Raw genomic sequence first — 18,460 nt, 5'->3', positions numbered from 1 at the left:
AATTTTTATACGGCCCAGAATTCTGCTGTGTCATATGCATCTGCAAAGCCCTAGAAGTGCACTTCTCAGAGAGCACTGCAGTCTTGAAAGCAGTCATTCAAATGTGTAAAGGAGAATTATCAGAGCATGAGTATGGTCAAGATGTAACGACCCACAAAGAATCAGAAATCTTGGGAAAAGCGAGGTGTGCAGACTTGAGAAAAGTTGTACATTTAAAACAGTTTGTTTCCTTGGAAGTTTCTGGAACTCGATCTTCATCACCACGCTGCGAACAGCACTGAGAATGCCCTTTTATTTTTATAGTTCCTCTTTTTCCTTTGCTACAGCCTTAGGTCTAGAGAGAGCAAAACACTTTTTGGCTGGCTGCAAACCTCACATCCTCTTTCCAGTTTTCTCTGTTGCGCAAGGTAAAATACAGGAGTGCCGTCTTTGCTGCACTGTAAAGAAAATCTTCAGGAGATGTGGAGATCTGATAGGGGGTTTGGCTCCACCTTCAGGAAGCAGAAGGCAAAGAGACAACGCTATTTTAAATTTCAGACGTAACTTTCTGCCAAAACTAAAGCCTACAACACCCTCGTACGGACATCAATTCCTCCCCAGTGTGTCTTTGCTTTGTACGTACAAAAGATTCTCTAACCTGGGGCTGTGATATTTCCATGTATTTGATTCAGCTCTGAAGAGCCCAACTCCTTGTAGAGCTTCTTGAGAACTTGCAGAAGGACATCCCAAGCCAGCCAGCAGATGAAGAGCTGATGTGTAGACAAAGAAAAGCAGCTTTGGAGTTGCCACGCATAGGATGCTGATCAGATGTTAACAGCCATTTAGGAAATGTTCTCATAAGCCTCACAGAGAATAGAAAGATCCTCTGAGTAACACAGAAAACTAAGAGGAGGAAAGCTGGAGGAGTCGCAATCAAATATTAGCCCAGCAAAACACCTGAGTAAGGTTTTTTTCCCCCCAGATTCAGGCAGTAAGTGCAGAAGCTGCAGACTGACCAATCTCTCATATTGTATCTCTCGGTGGACTCTGAAGTTGAAAAAGTGCATACCCAAAAGGTAGTAGCTGGTTAAGAAACAGTATTTAAAGTTTAAGGAAGCTATATAGTGACCATCTCTAATGACGAAAATGACAAAGCAGTTAGAAATAAGACTACCCTCAGTTTGAAAGGCTTTATATCATGTATCAGTGATGTACCAGGCAATCAAACAAGGGGGGACAGTCCTGTAAGGCAATGGAAGTGTATGGCAGCCTGTGAAACCCTGTCCTTGGTGCTTCCCCAGTGGGGTGCTTAGGCACCCAACCCGACCTTATTGCATCCAGCATCGCTTTCTGGAGGAAACTGGTCTGAAAACTGCAGAGCAAGCAGCAGGGATGACTCTCAATACAGAAATGGACTAAACACCTAATGAATCTAAAAATAAAAAAATAAAATTAAAAAACAATGCTGAGAAGAGATGTGAGGAGACTGAATAGACATTGCTGTGCAAGCAAATATAACTGAATATACTCCTGAGGAACAAACGAAACAATTCTTGATGGGGTGACAACAGATGTTCTCCAAAAAAATTCTAACGGAGCATTTCAAACACAAAGACTTTCCTGTGGAGCTGAGAAGTTTTACTGGCAGACGCACTGGTAATCCATCTTTGGGAACATAATAAGCCCTAACATTTAAGGTGCTATCACGTCTTGAAAGCAGAAGTGATATCTTCATAGAGTAAGTGGTGGGTGGTGGTAGAGAGGGAAGCAGTTAAGATAACAACATGCTGTCACAAGAAGTTGTAGCACGGTCTCAATCTACACGGCTGAAGGGGTAACCAGTCAGGTAACCTGTTCTAAAACAGCCTTTTGAAACTGTGCTCCCTACACAGGTTGATCTCATAGAACGAACACAATCCACAGCAGTGGGCACACCTCAGTAAAACCACTTGTACTGCGTGAGTGAAGGCATAGCGTCCAAAACCAAATGCTCCTATTAGCTACTGCCCTTCCACGTCACGGTGTTAAGGAATAGCAGAAAACTCTAAAATGTAGACTGGGGAGGGAAGAAGTCTTTATTTTTGCAATAGCTGAACTGCCCTGTGCTTTGGGAAGATCTTGGTTTAATTATTTCACTCCTGGCTTGCTTGTGTAACGTCTTCACTGAGTAGCTTGGTATAGGCTTTTAAATATGAGGCACTTCAAATTCTTTTTTTTTGTTTTGTTTTTTTTTGTAATGCCTAAGATACAGAATAATACTTCTGTCTGTTTGGATTCTTGAAAGACCTCCTGAGCATCTGCAAGGCAAGCAGATATTAGTGTTCTGGAAACGAGGCAGGAAGATGACACGGTACACTGTTTAAATGCTTTTATTGCTTTTCAACTATTTCTGAGAAAAAGCTACAACTAAGAGAGAAGATTCCAGTGCAGTAGGAGCCATGAGAAGCACAGAAACGCTAAGATGGACAAGTTGATTGACAGGTGAATGCTAAAGCAGGCAGCAACACAGAAAATCATCGTAGGACAGACGTTTTGGTAAATATTACCGTAGCCAATTTATTATTAACACAGTGGGACAGCTTTACATCTTGCATCACACTTTTCACAGTCCTTATGGTAAACGTGCCGTATCTGACAATTACAAGATGAAAACAAAGACCTCACTAGCTCTCTCCTGGCCCTGTAGTACTATCTACTTACTCAGTTAACCCTCTCTAAACTTCAGCTGTGCAACCAGAGAAGTGCGTTCAGATATGTAACGTAATTCCAATCATATCCTACACAAGTTGCAAAGGTTATGTCATCTGTGATATTAATTTATACAAGACTTCACGGAAAATGGAGAGGGTTACGGAAGAAGTGGAAAGCTGTTAGTTCAGGAAGAGGACAATGTAGAGTGCCATCTAAAGAGAAAAGAAAAATAAATCGTGCTAATGCTCATATGTATTGTTCTGCCTGGTCACCCTTCTTTCTTGATCCTATCACAGAGTAGTGCAGTCCTGAGAAGAACTCGGGAGGTACTGTGAGACATCACAAACAGAGGATTGGGAAGAAAGAATTCTATGGTGTTTTCATTCTTTGGACTGAGTCTGGATGAATCTACTGTTTCTACAGAAATAAGGTAAATTAACTGGGAATAGGCAATCTTTCTCTCTGCTGACCACTTTATTTCTGGGTTTAACAATCTATCTGACAGACTTCATAACTAATCATATTTTCATCTGATTCACACAAAATGGTCCCTGCATTCTTTTAGAGATAATGAAGCACAAGATGGACTGCTGCAGTCACTAAGTCAAGCCCTCTGCTACTTGTACATATGGAGATCCATTTTAAAATGAAATCTTGTGAGACGAGTTCTCAGAGATCTTTTTTTTTGTTGTTTTTTTAAATTGAATTGCACATAGTATTGTGCTATTTTCAGAGCCGTATCATCAGCTGCAGGGTTAGAAAACAAAAAGCAGACAAGTCACAGGATGATATGAGCCATGGGATTTTATTTGATTCAGGCATTTATTTTCCATCCACTTCCTGTCTGGTTTTGAAAATGCACATTTCAGAAACCAAAACTGACATGCATAAGGAGAACGTGGTGAAAGACAAAAGGGAGATGCAGCAAACATGAGGCAAGTGAACGAAACTAATGGAGTGTTCTTCTCTCTTTGAACCCACAAGTAGCGTGCATGTTAGCAAGTATTCCAAAATTATGCCTTTTCATGTGAAGGAAAGAATTAATGTTAAGTACAAAGTGTTGTGTGTGGTTGATTCTCATTACATCATAGGTCAGGTTTCACCGATTTGGAAAGCAAAACAGGATTTATTTATTTTTTTTTTTACAAAGCTTCCTGTGCACCGAGTCTTAGTGTAAGTTTAAAAGACTACAACTGCACATTTAAAAATCAGTTCAGGAATCTAGTTTTTGTCAGACACGAATAACATTTTGAAAGTTTCATCTACAAAGCAGAAGAATAACTCAAATTATTGAAGAAAATCTACACTTAAGTTTACATAGTGTGGGTTTCTCATTCAGTTACTGCTGGTTTTCATAAGAAGGTGAAGGGAATGTTTAAAATTGGTCAAATAGCATCAAGATTCTGTTGACACGTTTTCTGTCTCTGTGTATATACTTTTCTTTGAAGAAACATCCATGTAAGTCTTGGCTATCCTAAAGAATTTGGTCAAAATGCTTTGAAGGACACAGGATTTATTTCACTAAAACACAACTGATTAAAAAGAAGAACCTTCTGAGGGCTTTATTAAAACAAAGAATTCACTTTTTGGACATTCTGTATCTGTAAAACAGATGCATACATTTCTTCTCAGGAAAAAAAAAAAGGAAGTATGTATTTTGCTAAGGGAAAGGAAATATAATATATATAATATACTAAGGGAAGGGGAAATATAATAATAATATCAGAAGAACCAGGACAGCTATGTTGTATTCTAACATCAGTGCACCCCAACATCAACTTTATATTTTGTCACCCATGGTACTATTTCTTAAGTACACACGTTCCTACTGCTGATTAGCATTGATCAAGTTGTACAGCTCGCCCCAAATTTGTCTTTAAGCTTTACAGAAGTAACTGTTTCAGTTACAAGAATTTCACATGCTATGCCAGCACAGGTTTCAGGGCCACCTGGACTTCAGCTAACAGAAATGTCCTTTCTTTCTATCCAAACTGTGATACACGCAGTTCTGAAGATAGACTCAAGTGCACTCCTGGCCCATCCATGCTCCCATTGCGTTGATCTTTAGTCCATTGAAACCAGTTTTTCAGAACAACCTCCTTCCCTCTCTACAACCCCCTAAATAATACTGAAGCACAAAATAACACTGGTGCAAATTGCAAAAGTCTGCATATTTCATAACAGTACAAACCTCACCACAAAGTATATGCTCACAGAAACAGCAGTCAAAGAAACCTAGCTCCATTCTGGTAAACTCATTCACTTGATGAGTTTTCTTATTTTATCATCTTTGTTCAACGTGTGTCTGATCAGTTCTGATGAAGTGTAATAAGTCATCAGCCATTCCAGTGGACGACTGGATCCACCTGTAAAACTAAAGTGCACTTCTGCATACATGACACTTACTGCCAGGGTTAAGGGTAGGTCTGCATTTTCCTGAATGTCTCGTTGGTAATAGTGAGCCGCGTGAGCCTTGCTCCATAATAATCTATAATGTAACTAGAGCCATCAGAAGGTCCAACAATCTACAAGAGAAAAAGAACCAAGACTTCTCAGCATAAAGTAAAATATACACTTGGTGCTAATGTCTCAATTATTGCTAATTTTCCCAGCATAAAATTAGACATGCTTAATTAACCAAACAGAAACAAGATTTATTTTGAAGTCACACCATAGCTTAACTATTTTAGTGAGCGTTGTCTCAGGACGAACGTTTCCCTGGGGCTTAAAATCAACCACGTAACATAGCCAGGCACTGGGTGCTAGGTTAAGCTGTCGAGGATTTGGGTCGCAAAATCAGGCTTACAAATGAGTAGGCTCCAAAACCACTTTTGCTGAACAAAGGAAGGCACGTAGGAGAGAATTAGGCTGATGACAAAGGCATTTGAAACATTGCACAGGTAAGAAACAGGGAGATGGAGAGAAGATCGTGGCTTTTTTGTTCTGGAAATGCTAAACTGATACAGAGCCATCAGGGAGATGAGTAAGGAGAGATGAAAGATACCCTCAGTGTGTCTGTAAGCCATGAGGCAAAACACACTGATAGTAAAGAAAGGAACTTGAGGATACACACACTTTAAATGCTAAACATTTTTCTATTCACCCATATATATAATTTCCATGTCTTCAATGTATTTTGAGTTCACTATAGGCAATGCATAATTTGTGCTCAATGGGTGCACTGTAAAATAAATCAGTTTGGCAATTTTATGATGTCACAAGATGTCAGCCCAGTTGGGGACTTAACCATCAGGAATCCTACTGCAAGGGCTCTCTGGTGATGTGAGACTTAGGTTTGAAGAGGCAGGAAAAACTGGGCGATGTCTTCTCACGTGCGTGCTGCCTTAACATCCCAGATGACGGGCTCCACCAGTAGCAGAGCACACATAAATGCAGAGCTTCAGGACTCTGGGTACTCCAGGACAGCTCTCACAGAAAGAGCTCAGAGGTTCTGACATGCTGAATTTATGGTGCTATTGATTCTGAGCTATTCCTTATAAGTACTTAAAGGCAGTTCATCTATCTTGTTTTAATACAAACAATAAATATCTTTTGCACCTGTGTTCTAGAATATCAAGCTGTAAACAGAGCGATAGTAAATGCCTTGATTTTTCAATACACAACAGTTCTTAAGGTTAAAATGCTAACAAGGAATTAGTAATCAAAGCTTTTACGAGTACAGATTTGTATCTTGCTTTGAAAGCACTGACTTACTTACCTGCATTGAAATAAGTATGAAATCAATTAAGCTACCAATTCCACAAAATCCTACAGTGCAGAACTTTAACAAACCTAAAAAAGAAAATAAAAATTAACAGTAGCTTTAAGCCAGCATCTATGAAGTCTGTGTGCTGCTGCTTGCAATCACATCCCAACTCTCCACTATATATATATACACATATATATATTTAGAAACAGAACTGAAGTCAAATATCTTTAATTATCAAGGGAAATACCATCTGTATATGCATCCTGAATGCACTAGAGAGATTTTTAAAGTAACATTATTTTAAATTTATATATATTCTTAAGTCAAAAGTTGATAATCAAGTTACTGGAAAATGTCATTTATTTGCAAACTGAGAGAAGAAAATCCCAACTTGAGCTACAAAAACTTCTCATGAATGGAGGGAGACTTTCTGTTGTGAGTTGGAGCACGTAATGATTTGACTTTCAGAACATGCTGCTTCAGAGAATCATTTCAGTATCAATTTTGTAGTTTTGCTGAAATTTGAATTTATTTTGAATATATATACATGTACATATATAGAAACACTTCTTTTTTAATCAGTATTCCAAGAAGGGTGGGTTTTTTTATACAAATAAATGAAAGATTCATAGAAAATATATGGGAATAGCACCTAGCAAATAAATGTTTCATTGAGAGGCAGACTACTTCTGGAAAGTGTGTTCAAAACAAGATTGACTTAATTTTTTTTACTTTTTTTTTAATATCAGTAGTTTCTTGTACAATCAATATAATACAAAGAGTACTATATATATTACAAGTTGATACCTGCTGAGCTAAGCAAACATCTAGGTTATTTTGAGAGTAAGAAGACATTTGTCTCTTTACTCAGGGACAGGCAGCATGAAGAGGAATGCATATCTACTGTGTTTATGTTATTTACAGGCCATACTGTTCAGGGAAAACACTAAAAGTGTATCCTCACTGTACTTCCAGGGACCAGGACGCTTCTGAGACAAGAAACAGGCACACTGATAACAGCACCCAGGGCAGTACCTCGTGGCACCTCTCGCCCAGCAACAAGTCGTGCTGTGCTGTGCTGCTAATGCCTGACAGTGAGAAAACACCCCAGTTTTCCCCAGCCAGCTCTGAGCCCAACACCTGAAGGTCTCCTGACCTCTCCTCTGAGCTCCCCTCTCCCTTGGAAGCAGCACTCTGCCCAGCACACCGCCTCCTCTCCCCCATGCCCTTTTTCTGTGCCTGCACGTGGAGGAGAGTGGGGGAGTAGCAGTTTGTGCGCTGTGGGAAGAGCATCTCTCTGTCTGGAGACAGCTCCCATCGCTGACAAGATGAAACTAGCTGATTTATAAACTCTAGCGAGACAGTTTATCATCATTCCCCGGAATGACAGCGTAGTGAGAGAGAACAGAGAAAATACATCTAATGACCAACAGGATGAATAGCAGGACAGTCTTTCAGCTGATTAAAAGAAAAGCCCACATGCATATTGCAGCTGAAGTTGTGCCACTTAAACGTGCAAAAACTCAGTGCATCAATGTCTAGGACAACTCGTTCCCAGAAGCTGAGGGGTGAGATTTGCTGTGGTCAGACATGGTTTGCCTGCAAGTGTTACGTGACAAAACAAGGGAAAGAGCCACCTAAAAAATACTAGCCTCAGGAAACAGCCGTTAACACAGTTAAATAATATCAAATATTTGGTGACCACATTTACTCTGTTATTAGCTCCGTATCAATGCAGTCACCGTGTAAAATATTTCTTTGTGATGCTCATTCTGCCACCTCCTCTCCAGTGCAGTCCCAAAGCTTGCTGTCAGCTCACCTTTTAGGAGCCCAGCAGTTCCCTTACCATGCCAGCTCCAGCAGTGGCTCCAGTTTACTCAAGGAACCATCTGCACCCTGGTGAGCCACTCAGCATTAAGCTATTGGATGCAGAAGTACTATTTCTGAATTTGGCACACGTTTCTGGAGTGCAGGTTGAAGTTGACTTTTTTTAAGCATTTTATTTTTCTTTTCTACTCTCGATTCTTTCTCCTTTGGCTTTCAAAAGACAAATTTTTGTCTTTAGAGGAGTTTCATTTTATGTCTTTTAACTTTGGGTACTGGCTACAGTATATTCCTGTGGGGTTAGCAAGCATGAGCCACACAGAACTGCTACATGGGAACAGAGTATTTCCATCTACTGCACCACAATGTACTGCAAAATAAATACTGCAAATTATTATTCCAAACCCAATGTCATAACAAAAACGTGCACCTGAACAACTCCCAAAATATCTCCTTATGAAACAGATGCACAAAATCAGAGCTAATTATGGAAACTCAAGGAAAAAAGACACACATGTGAACACGAGATTAACCAGAAAGAATTAAAAAGAACAACAAGGGTTTCTATTTGATGGGCAGAAACTCAGAACTCCCAGCTGAAAGGACAGTAACATGTTTAGCTCATTCAATTCACTGCTCCATGCTATCTAGACTTAAATTTACTCCATTTGTCTGGCTCAGAAACAGAGAAAATCCAAGACAGTGGAAGTAGTTCTAACATCCTGAGGTCTCTGCATTATTGAAAAGCCTTTGGCACCATCTCCCTTGGAATCAGGTCCTAGAACCAGTAAGAAGAGGTAGTTGCTATTAAAGGTCCCAGCTCCTGCAGAATTATTATTAATTCCATAAGCTACCTTGACAACAGCACTTGCCAGAATAAGTTCCACATCCCCAAACACCATGTTTACTGTAAAGTTTGTCCCCTATTTCCCTGTTAAAACAGAGTAACATTCAAGTACGTGGCACATTGATCATAGCCACTCCCATTCTGCTGGCTCACAGAGAATGCAGAGTGAGCTAAATACCAATGTAAAGCAGAACAAATGGCAGTAATCATGTTTGCTTGTGAAGGTTTTATCTGCTGGACAGCTATGTATGTGTCTGTCATCACTGACTCCAGCAGGACAGGAGGTAGAGGAATAATGATCCCGGATTTTATCTTATTTGAAAACAATGTAAAGTTTCTAGATGTAAATAGCAAAATGATGACAATCTGCACTTTTTATTCAATGTACATATTCACACAAACAACTCAGTCATCACAGGAAGCTTTACCTCAAAGTAAAAATAAGAAAAAAACTTACCTAAGGCAGGATAGCCTAGATAAAATCTATCTGCTCCCAACCATCCAAGAAATAAGGACAGAGCCACTGCCACTTTGTAAGAGTATCCATTACTGCCAAAAGAAACAAGCAATGTAGACTGCAAAATATATTCACTCCTATTTTTTATAATTAATGTATGACTCATTTGCTGCTTCAGTTAAAAAAAAGCAAAAAAATCAAGTCAGATTTGTTATTTATCTTCAATTAACAGAGACAGAATTGATGTTAAGCTTTCAAACTTCACAGGCATCCTCCATGAAGCAGCCCCGGCTTTCCCAACTCTCGAACACTCCTGCAGAATACTGATTCTTACGATTCTTATGCTGCAACTTAATCATCACTTCTTGACAAGAAAGACATAATTCAGTTGCTGATACATTCCCAGTTCTAAAGAGCATTTTCTAATGGGTCAGCCCTATTGAGACAACACCGGAAAGCTAAGAGGTGTACGCACACTGTCTGTAGGCATTAGCCTCACATCCAGCCAAATAGAGAGGAACAGGGTAGACAGGTGAGATGTCAGCAGAGACAGTAATTGCAATGAGATCTGAAGGAGAAATGAACCATGGCCACTGGCTGAAGAAGCCGCAGGAAGGATTCAGCAAAAAGGAGAAGTCGTGTTGCTACCCGTGTCCGGCACACTAAGGGCAGTAAACGGCACGCACTCCTACAAATGAAAAGAGCTGTGAACTGCACGAGGATGTCAGCAGCACACAGACACCTTCAAGTTTTGCATCCCGTGGCCACTCACACCAAATACACAGATACAACAGGCTTCCCGAGAGCTATACTAATTGGCTCTGTTCTTGCCAACAGCTGGAGTGATGTGGCCACCGAACCATTTGCAACGCTCGGTCTCTGCTGATGTGAACTTTATGCTAATAGGCAAGCTAGAAATGTACAGCTATTGGTACTAAAACCACCCTTTGCTGCATTGGCAAAAAGCTACCCTCTGAAAAGAGCAGAAACCCAAATGCAATTAGAACTTTAAAGAATTCAACAATTTACTGTTCTGATACGTGCATTAATCTGTGCCAGCAATTACTTAATAAGCCCAAATTAAACTTGTGGTTGACAGTTGAATAAAACATAAGAGTTTCACAAAAGGCAGTAGCTGAGATAGGTCCAAGCACCTTTATTAAGCACTTTCAATGCCAAATAAAGATCTACATTTTTGCTTATTATCTAGATTCACTGACTTTAAAACTTAATGGCAACATTAAGTGATTAAACGATGACTCTTACCTCAATATTTGTTATTCAGTGCTTACTAGCAACACAGGACACACTGGGCATTTCTGGAACCTAATGTAATGTAAGGGGCCATCCTCAGAACTGCCTTGTTTCCATTGTAAAGAACACTGATTGTTTTATTTAAAAGTTGAGGTAAAAGATTGGAAAATGTTTACCAACTGAGATCTATCAGGAAGTCATCCAAGGACGCTAGTACATAGAACTCTTCCATAAATGTGGAAACACCGTTTTAGAGAACTGTTTCAGAAACAGTAATGAAGCAAAAACTTTAAAGCACCTCAATGCAGAGTTGTTGCTAAAAGGAGAACAATCTGCACCTCAACAAGGGCAGAAGAAATCTAGCACGAAGTGGAAGCACGTAAATATTGTAACAAAGCTGCATCCACTCTCGTATTTCCTTTCCTATTCATTCTTACAGATAAAAATATGTACTGAAGACTAATCCAGCAAGTTGGAAAATAAAACTTCCCATTAATCTCAAGCAATTTCTACAGTTGGGTAAAAACACAATTCCCTTTCAGTTGCTTCTCTGATTTGTCTCACTTATTGGCCCATTCAGTCTTTCTCTGTATATTTCTCCCAGTTTCCATGTAAAAACTTCTTCCTGCTCTCCTTACCGGTTGATACTATGCATGGTGCTGCTGTATGACTTTCTGTGCTCTTTCAGCACCTCCTAGCACTGCTGGAAGACCTGCCCACACTGAACTTCACGACTTGCACAGCATACTGTTTGAAGGGCTTCTTGCTTGGAATGATAACACTTGAACAATACATTTTTCGAGGAACCAGGGCTTGAACATATTAAGCACAATATATGATTGACTGCCAATTTGGGGAATTCTAGAATTTGGCAAAAATCTACCTCCAAAACATTAAATAATAAACCAAATCAAATCAATCACAGCTCCCAGTTCTTTGCCGTAGCAACATGGCTAGTAATTACAAGCTTTCCCATGAACAAATACTAGGAGGAGCTGAATTTAAACACATCCCCTTGAAACAGACTCACGGTCTTGATCTAAAAGAACAGGATCCCAGAACTGTAATCTAGACTGCTGCTAAATTATTGTTTTGGCTAAGGATAGCATGCTGATCTGCCCCCTCCAAAAGCCAGGGACAGAAATTAACCTGCTGTCCCCACACTAGGACAGTCCTGCTGTAGGAAGATGCCTTCTCAAACCAATTTTCTGGTTAAATGACGTGCAGTTATTTCTGCCAGAAAACAGCTAGTTTTCATCAAATCTCAGATAAGATGCTGGAAAATCTCCAAAAAGCAGCAGAAAGTGCAAGCATGTTGTTGTAATATCAAGAATATGGAGAATCCTGCTTAGAATGTTTCTAACACTTAGGTAAAAATACCCTCTAAAAGGCTGATATAATGAAAAATTAGAATTTTTAAACAAAAATTCATATGAAGGACGGTCATACTAATATTGCTGCTGTTTTTACTTGGCTTTGGGGCTTTACCAAGAGCATGCATATATAACTCTCCCAACATTTACAGCTGATTTTTTTAGAGGTTCCAGCAAGCCCACAAAGGATCCTCTCACACCTCTGCCATACAATCATAGGACTGGAAAAGCCACAGCGAGCTGTTTTTGTTGTCTGACCACTGATTATTTTATTACAAATAATAGTCACAGTAAAGTGACAACCATCAGAAAAACAACATTTTTCCTGCCTACATAGATTTGTTAAAAAAAAAAAAATCAATTTTATTAAACTAGTGTAGTTCATCTTATTCTCAGTCCCCATCACAGATGGGACTGAAACACAATTGCTTCTGGACAAAAACATGACTGAAGTCTATTCTGCTAGCATTTAAATTTGATTAGATTTAATAATATGCTTTCCACAATTTGCTGAGCTCTGACTGTTGAGAAGACTCTATACAGAGAAAATATTTATGAAGCTAAGAGGCAGAGCTCTACTTCTGAGTTAGACGAATTACTGAGCAGTACCACATCAGAGTTATTTGCTCTCTAGAGCAATGCCATGGTTAGCCCTAACTCTGTGAATACACAGCAAATGGTGCAACTGGAGCTGTAACTTCCAGAAATTCCAGAGTTGGATAAAAGAATAAGATTCCAGCATGAATCCAACAAAAAATAGAAACAAATGGTGCTGACAGGTGTTTGCTGATCATTAGCACTGGCCAGTTGGAACATTTATTGGTGTCCAGAGCTTTCTATTGCTCACAGTGTGTTTCAGAAAAAAAAAAAAACCACGTCTACCATTTTCAAGTTTCAGAAGCAGGCTCTTAAAAGACTTGCAAGACTTGATTAAATACAAAGGTTATTCAAAATTAGAGAGCAATTCCTCTAAAATAAATTTTCAGGGCACTGAAGAAAGACCAAAGCTCCTCCAATATTCAGAATACAACTTAAGCTGCAGCTACAGGCACACTCCAAACCAGCATGAACTGGCTGCTAAGCAATGCAGCACGTTCCAGCCCTCCTTCATCCACTCTCTCTTACCTTGAGTTGCCCTCATCTCAGTTGCTTGCTGGCACAAGCACTCCAAGTGACTGCACTGTGACTCAGACTGGGCAACTGATCCACGCTAGTTCAAACACAGATCACTTCCCTGATTGAGTATACAGTGAAGTACGTCAGGGAAAGGGATGGAGAGGAGTCCCCAGATAGCTCCTTTCAGCAGCTGTGCTGATTTTAAGCATATGTGAAATGTGGCCTTAGAATCTGTAGCAATTCTTTGCCAGAGTAAGTACTAAGGTAGAGCAAAGACACAAAGATAAACAAACAAAAAGCGTCCAACACAAAGACAGATTTACTTATAAACACACATGTTGTATCCTTTTATTACTTATAGTGTTTATTTGAAGATGAAGTACTGGGCAACACATGTAGAGTATTCTACATTCTCCCCACTGTCAAGGCATTGTACTGTTTTAGAAAAATTTCATTGTAAAACAGACAAAATATTACAAAAAAGTACGGCGTACTTACACATTACGACATTCAATAGGCTTGTAAAATCCAACTTCCTGCCCAGTAAAGACTTTTTCTATGCCAAGGTAATCTCTGCAAGTAATATTTGGTGCTGGCAGGCACTGAACTGAGGACAAAAAGAAATATTTTGAGATTAAGCAGTAACTGACTGGGTATTGTGGTATTTTTCTGGCAAGACACAAGCTGATGCTGTACAACAGACTTGATACAGAGCACACACGGGCATGTTACATATATATATATTTTTAAGTGAGACCTATGATTAACTTGTCGTTTTGCACAACAGAAAATACAGAAACCTAATTGCTGCCCTAATTCTGTTGCTGTTTCTATTTTTGCTCCATTAGAAGACAATGGGAGACCTAAAAGAGAAAAGGAATGATGGGAACAGTCAAATATTGGAACAAGCTGCCCAGAAAGATGGTGCAATCACCATCCTTAGAGGTTTTCAAGATCTGAGGGGATAAAGCCCTCAGCAGCCTTCTCTGAATTCACTGCCAGTGCTGCTTTGAGCTGGAGGTGAGACTGTATGACTTCCTGAGGTCTCTTTCAACCCAAATTGTTCCATTATTCTAAACCGAGGCTCAACTCACAAAAGAGCCAAAGTGGAAGTCACAGCAGAAAGTGACATCTGCTAAAAGTCTGCAATTACCAGAATATCTGACACTCTTCAGTGTTTTAGTGAGTTGTTTTAAAAGAAAAAATTCCAGTCCTTTACCCACTGTCCATCAGCTTTCAATACTTGCAAGTCCTGCTGATTAGTTGCAACACAACTGCTAGCCAGGTTCAACGTTTCTTTCCTGATTTTCCAATAAAGGCAAGAAGACAAGGCTTTAGTTGTTTTTATTATTATTATTTTTATTTTTAATATCTACTCGTATTTCATTCCAAAGATTAAATTCAGTTTGGATGCTTTGAATTAAACCCCTACTGGTTTGGATGATGAAACCCAGAAATGTTTATAGACTGCAGTAGTGCTTCAAAGATGAGCTATAGGACTAACTTTTTATTACTTAGATAATACTGTAAGAGGAAGTGACTGAGATACTATGAGGACAACCAAGCCTGCTGTATCTGTAAAAATTCTACACAGATATAGAAAAGAACATGTTAATTAATGTTGCAACTTTCCCCACTCTGAAGAAAACATATGGTGTATTAAATGCAGTACTATGGTAATTAGGCACAACGACCAATCTGATTGAACTGCAGAACATTCAGCTCACTGAGTGGCTGTTCATCATCAGGAACACATATGAAATAAACCAAGGGACCAATTTAAGCATGTTTCTGTTGTACGCCAAAGAACATCAAAATAAATGTAACTGCTTCCAAAACAGCCTCATGGCATCAAAAAATCTTGATGATGGAGGGCACCATTTTTCCTTAAAAGAAATTTTGAAGATTTTGAGGCAGTTCTGTCATTCTTCTACTAAGCATGTGCAAAACAGAGTATGACAGGGACGGTTTGCTCTAAGTGCAGGAGTGAAGAATCGGGCCTGGAGGATATAACATACTTTGAAGATATTTAGCAGGAACCTCTCTTACAAATGCCCCAATCAGAGACAGTGTATTTGTTTCAGTAAAGCATCCAATGTATACAAACGTGTGTATGGAAACTGTTGAATCATGGCCTGAACCACTGATTGAACACCTGAGGCAAGCACTGAGTCAGCTGCAGGGGCACAGGTGAAGGCAATGTACCTGTGTGATGGGAAGGGGTGGGGTCTGGCTCCACCTCTCCCAGACCTCATTTAAGCGCTGACCACCACCAGGGAAGGATCTCTTCTTGGAGATCCCCCCTGTGTGGAGTCATCGGTGAGCCTCAACCATTGTAAAAGGTGAGCCGCTCTTTACTTACCAGTAGCCTGTGTACTATCTATATAAAGCCTTATGGGAAATATACCATCTTCTGTGGTATCTCCTCTGAATTCCATCCTTTCAAATTATCCGCCCTACTACGTGTAAGCTTTCATACTAATGACACTGCTGATCCCATGTTTTAGAAGCTTATGTAGCAGGCACACGAATGCATTAACTGAGTACTTCCTCAGAAAATGCAATTATTGTCAATACACGTTAGAAATCCTTACCATATGCTGTGTGATTTGTGCAGTTCATTGGTTCCTGCGTGCTATTGTCTATTTTAGGCTCATCACACATATATGTTCAGGCAGTTGAGGAAAACATTTTTCATATCAAACACTCCAACAGGTTTAACGCTCGTTTATTCCTCCCCCTTTCACCCCCGAGGATTTAAGAAGCACCTTGATGCCAGCTTCCCTTCCTCCCCATCCCCCCAATAGGAACAGCACATCACCATGCTGCAAATCTGCTAATCCAATTTAATACACCGCTATATTGCATAAGCTGTGCGTTAATGAGCGCTGCAGTCAGCGCGACCTGAGGGAGCCACAACATTTATCTGCCACAGCCTCTGCGTCGGGGCAGCACCCCAACCTCGTTTCTCGCCTTATGTCAACACACTGGGCTGAGCGTCCTGTCAATAAAAATAAGGAGGGGGAGGAGGTGAATGACATGGTCTCTCATCCCATAGGATTTTCTCGCAAACGCTCCAACCCTGCTCGTGGCCATTCACCAGCCGCAGCCCCAGATAAGAGCGTGGCACCGTGGCTCCCTCCCACCCTTCCTCGGGAGCTCCAGCCCTGGGGTGGCTCTGACCCCGCTCCTGTCCGCCCCTCACCCCGGGCAGCCCCGGCCCATCGCTAGAGCACCGCGCCCCGCCCGCGCTCAGGATATTGCCCCAGCCGCAGCTCCTCGCATTTGGGCGGCGGCTCCGGGCTCGCCGTTCCGTCCACGGCTGCGAACCACAGGAGAAGCAGGAACAGGGCCTCCAGCTCGCGTCCCCGCAGCCCCGGGCCGGCCGGCAGCCGGGCGGCCATGATGGAAGGAGCGGCGGCGGTCAGCTGACCCGCGGGGAGGAGCGGGTGCCTTCGGGGGCGGAGCGGGGTGCTGAGGTCGGATCTCGGGTTGCTGAAGGTGCTTCTTTGTTTTGTTTTGTTTTGTTTTAATCTACGTTGTTTGAGGGGTGGGCCTCAGCAAATATGGCTCCTGAGGCGCTTCAACTCAGCGCTGAGAATAGAGCGTGCCCATATTAAAGATGGCGCCGGCACAGCCCATTTCAGCGGGCTCGTTCCCTAAGCAAAGATGGCGGCGCCCGCTTCAAGCGCCCGCCCGCACTCAAGATGGCGGCGCCGAGGAGCCCTCCCCTGCTGGGCTGAGGACCCGTGAGCATCCCGTGCTTTGTCCTCAGTGCTCTGGGCTCCTCTGGAAGAATTTGAGAAACAATTTCCAGCACCTGTGAGGTGTACAGCAGGTGGCCTGTGCCCGCTCTGCGCTGCCAGGGCAGTCCTCTGAAGGAAATAGTTTGAAATTGTTGTTGTGTCTTCGCATAAAACTGGTTCTATGCTTCTAAAAGTGCTCTTATTTTAGTATTAAGTGCCTGGAGCAGTCAGGCTTTGTCTTCAGCGTGTGCTTTTTGTGAGGTATTCTGTGATGATGACAAACCTTTCCCTTTTCTCGCTGTTTGAAGGCCAGTTCTGATTTTTTCCAGCGTTTTTGAGTATCCCAATTTTCAGCTGTGAGCTGCAGGGGACCCTGGACTGTTTGCATGGGGTGAAGGGACACTGATGTCCCAGATGTGCCCAGGACAGGCAGCACTGCTGACATGGGTTTCCATCTGCTATAGAAGCATTTCCTGGAAAACATATGGGGACTGAGACACTGAAAAGAATCACAGTCTCATTAAGGTTGGAAAAGACCTCTAGGATCTCCAACCCACCGCCATCGTGCCCATGTCCCCCACTGCCACAGCCTCATGCATCAGGAACACCTCCAGAGATGGTAACCCCACCACTCCCTGAGCAGCCCATGCCAGTGCACTCCCCTCTGAGTCTTCTGAAGCCCTTCTGAAAGACTTTCGGTTTCAAGGGTGCTTATTTTCCTGAATGAATGGTGAATAATACATATATAAGCCTGTACCTACAGTGCTACAGTTCTAGAATTGGTAAAAATGTGGACTTAAAATATATGTGGATGTCTGACAAAGATCTCACTGATGTGAAACAGTGCTAACAGATTCTGGTATAGTAAATTTGCAGTGCAGAGTTCAGCAGATAAACTATGCAAATGAAAACTGATATTCCCTTCAGCAAATGGGAAAGAAAGGCCACGGACACAGTGCACTCTGCGATGAACTCAGCTCTCCAGATCGAGACTGGGGTGCTCCGATGGGAAAAGTGCTGTGCTTCTGTGTCTGCACTGTAACTCGAGGATGGATAAATACACAGCTCACTGCTCATCACTGTCAGGAACGTTGTCACTTCTCAGAAGCAGCGTGTTAATTGAAGTTGAGAGTGCAGGCTGGGATGTTAGGCATCAAGTAGCTGAATATTTTTTTTAAAGGAGGATGGAGTGGTTTGTTCTTAGCGTGCTGCATGCTTTAGTGCAACTGCTATTGCTTTGAGTAGGAAACAAATTGGGGGTGGGGGATGGGGAGAGCTTTATGTTCTTAGTTAGGAGTTGAAATGTAGTACGGAAGGTTTGGAAGCACTTACCCGATGCAACTGGCAGGGCTGTGCGAGCACTGGATGTGAGTTAGGGAAAGTGGGCAGCAGAATGAAAAGTATTTTCGTGAGGTTTCATTTGATATTTTCCGTGTGCTTGTATATATATTATGAGAGCAGACA

At 41.3% G+C, this 18,460-nt stretch overlaps 1 protein-coding gene across 1 annotated transcript; it reads right to left on the bottom strand.

Moving 5' to 3' along the window:
- Positions 1 to 4,755: 4,755 nt before the first annotated feature.
- Positions 4,756 to 16,820, bottom strand: TM2D1 (TM2 domain containing 1). The gene is made up of 6 exons (XM_065738024.1): positions 16,512 to 16,820; positions 15,845 to 15,918; positions 13,749 to 13,857; positions 9,508 to 9,599; positions 6,389 to 6,462; positions 4,756 to 5,195 (listed from the first exon to the last, which is right to left on the bottom strand). The coding sequence occupies exons 1-6, from the start codon at positions 16,652 to 16,654 to the stop codon at positions 5,085 to 5,087; spliced, it is 603 nt and encodes a 200-aa protein (XP_065594096.1). The 5' UTR covers positions 16,655 to 16,820; the 3' UTR covers positions 4,756 to 5,084.
- Positions 16,821 to 18,460: the final 1,640 nt, after the last annotated feature.

Source organism: Cyrtonyx montezumae, unplaced genomic scaffold, assembly GCF_038088225.1.
Source record: "Cyrtonyx montezumae isolate F1298 unplaced genomic scaffold, pur_monq_1.0 scaffold_1, whole genome shotgun sequence".
Taxonomy (NCBI): Eukaryota; Metazoa; Chordata; class Aves; order Galliformes; family Odontophoridae; genus Cyrtonyx; species Cyrtonyx montezumae.
Note: the sequence above shows the minus strand (reverse complement) of the source record. Positions and strands in the feature narration are given on the sequence as shown.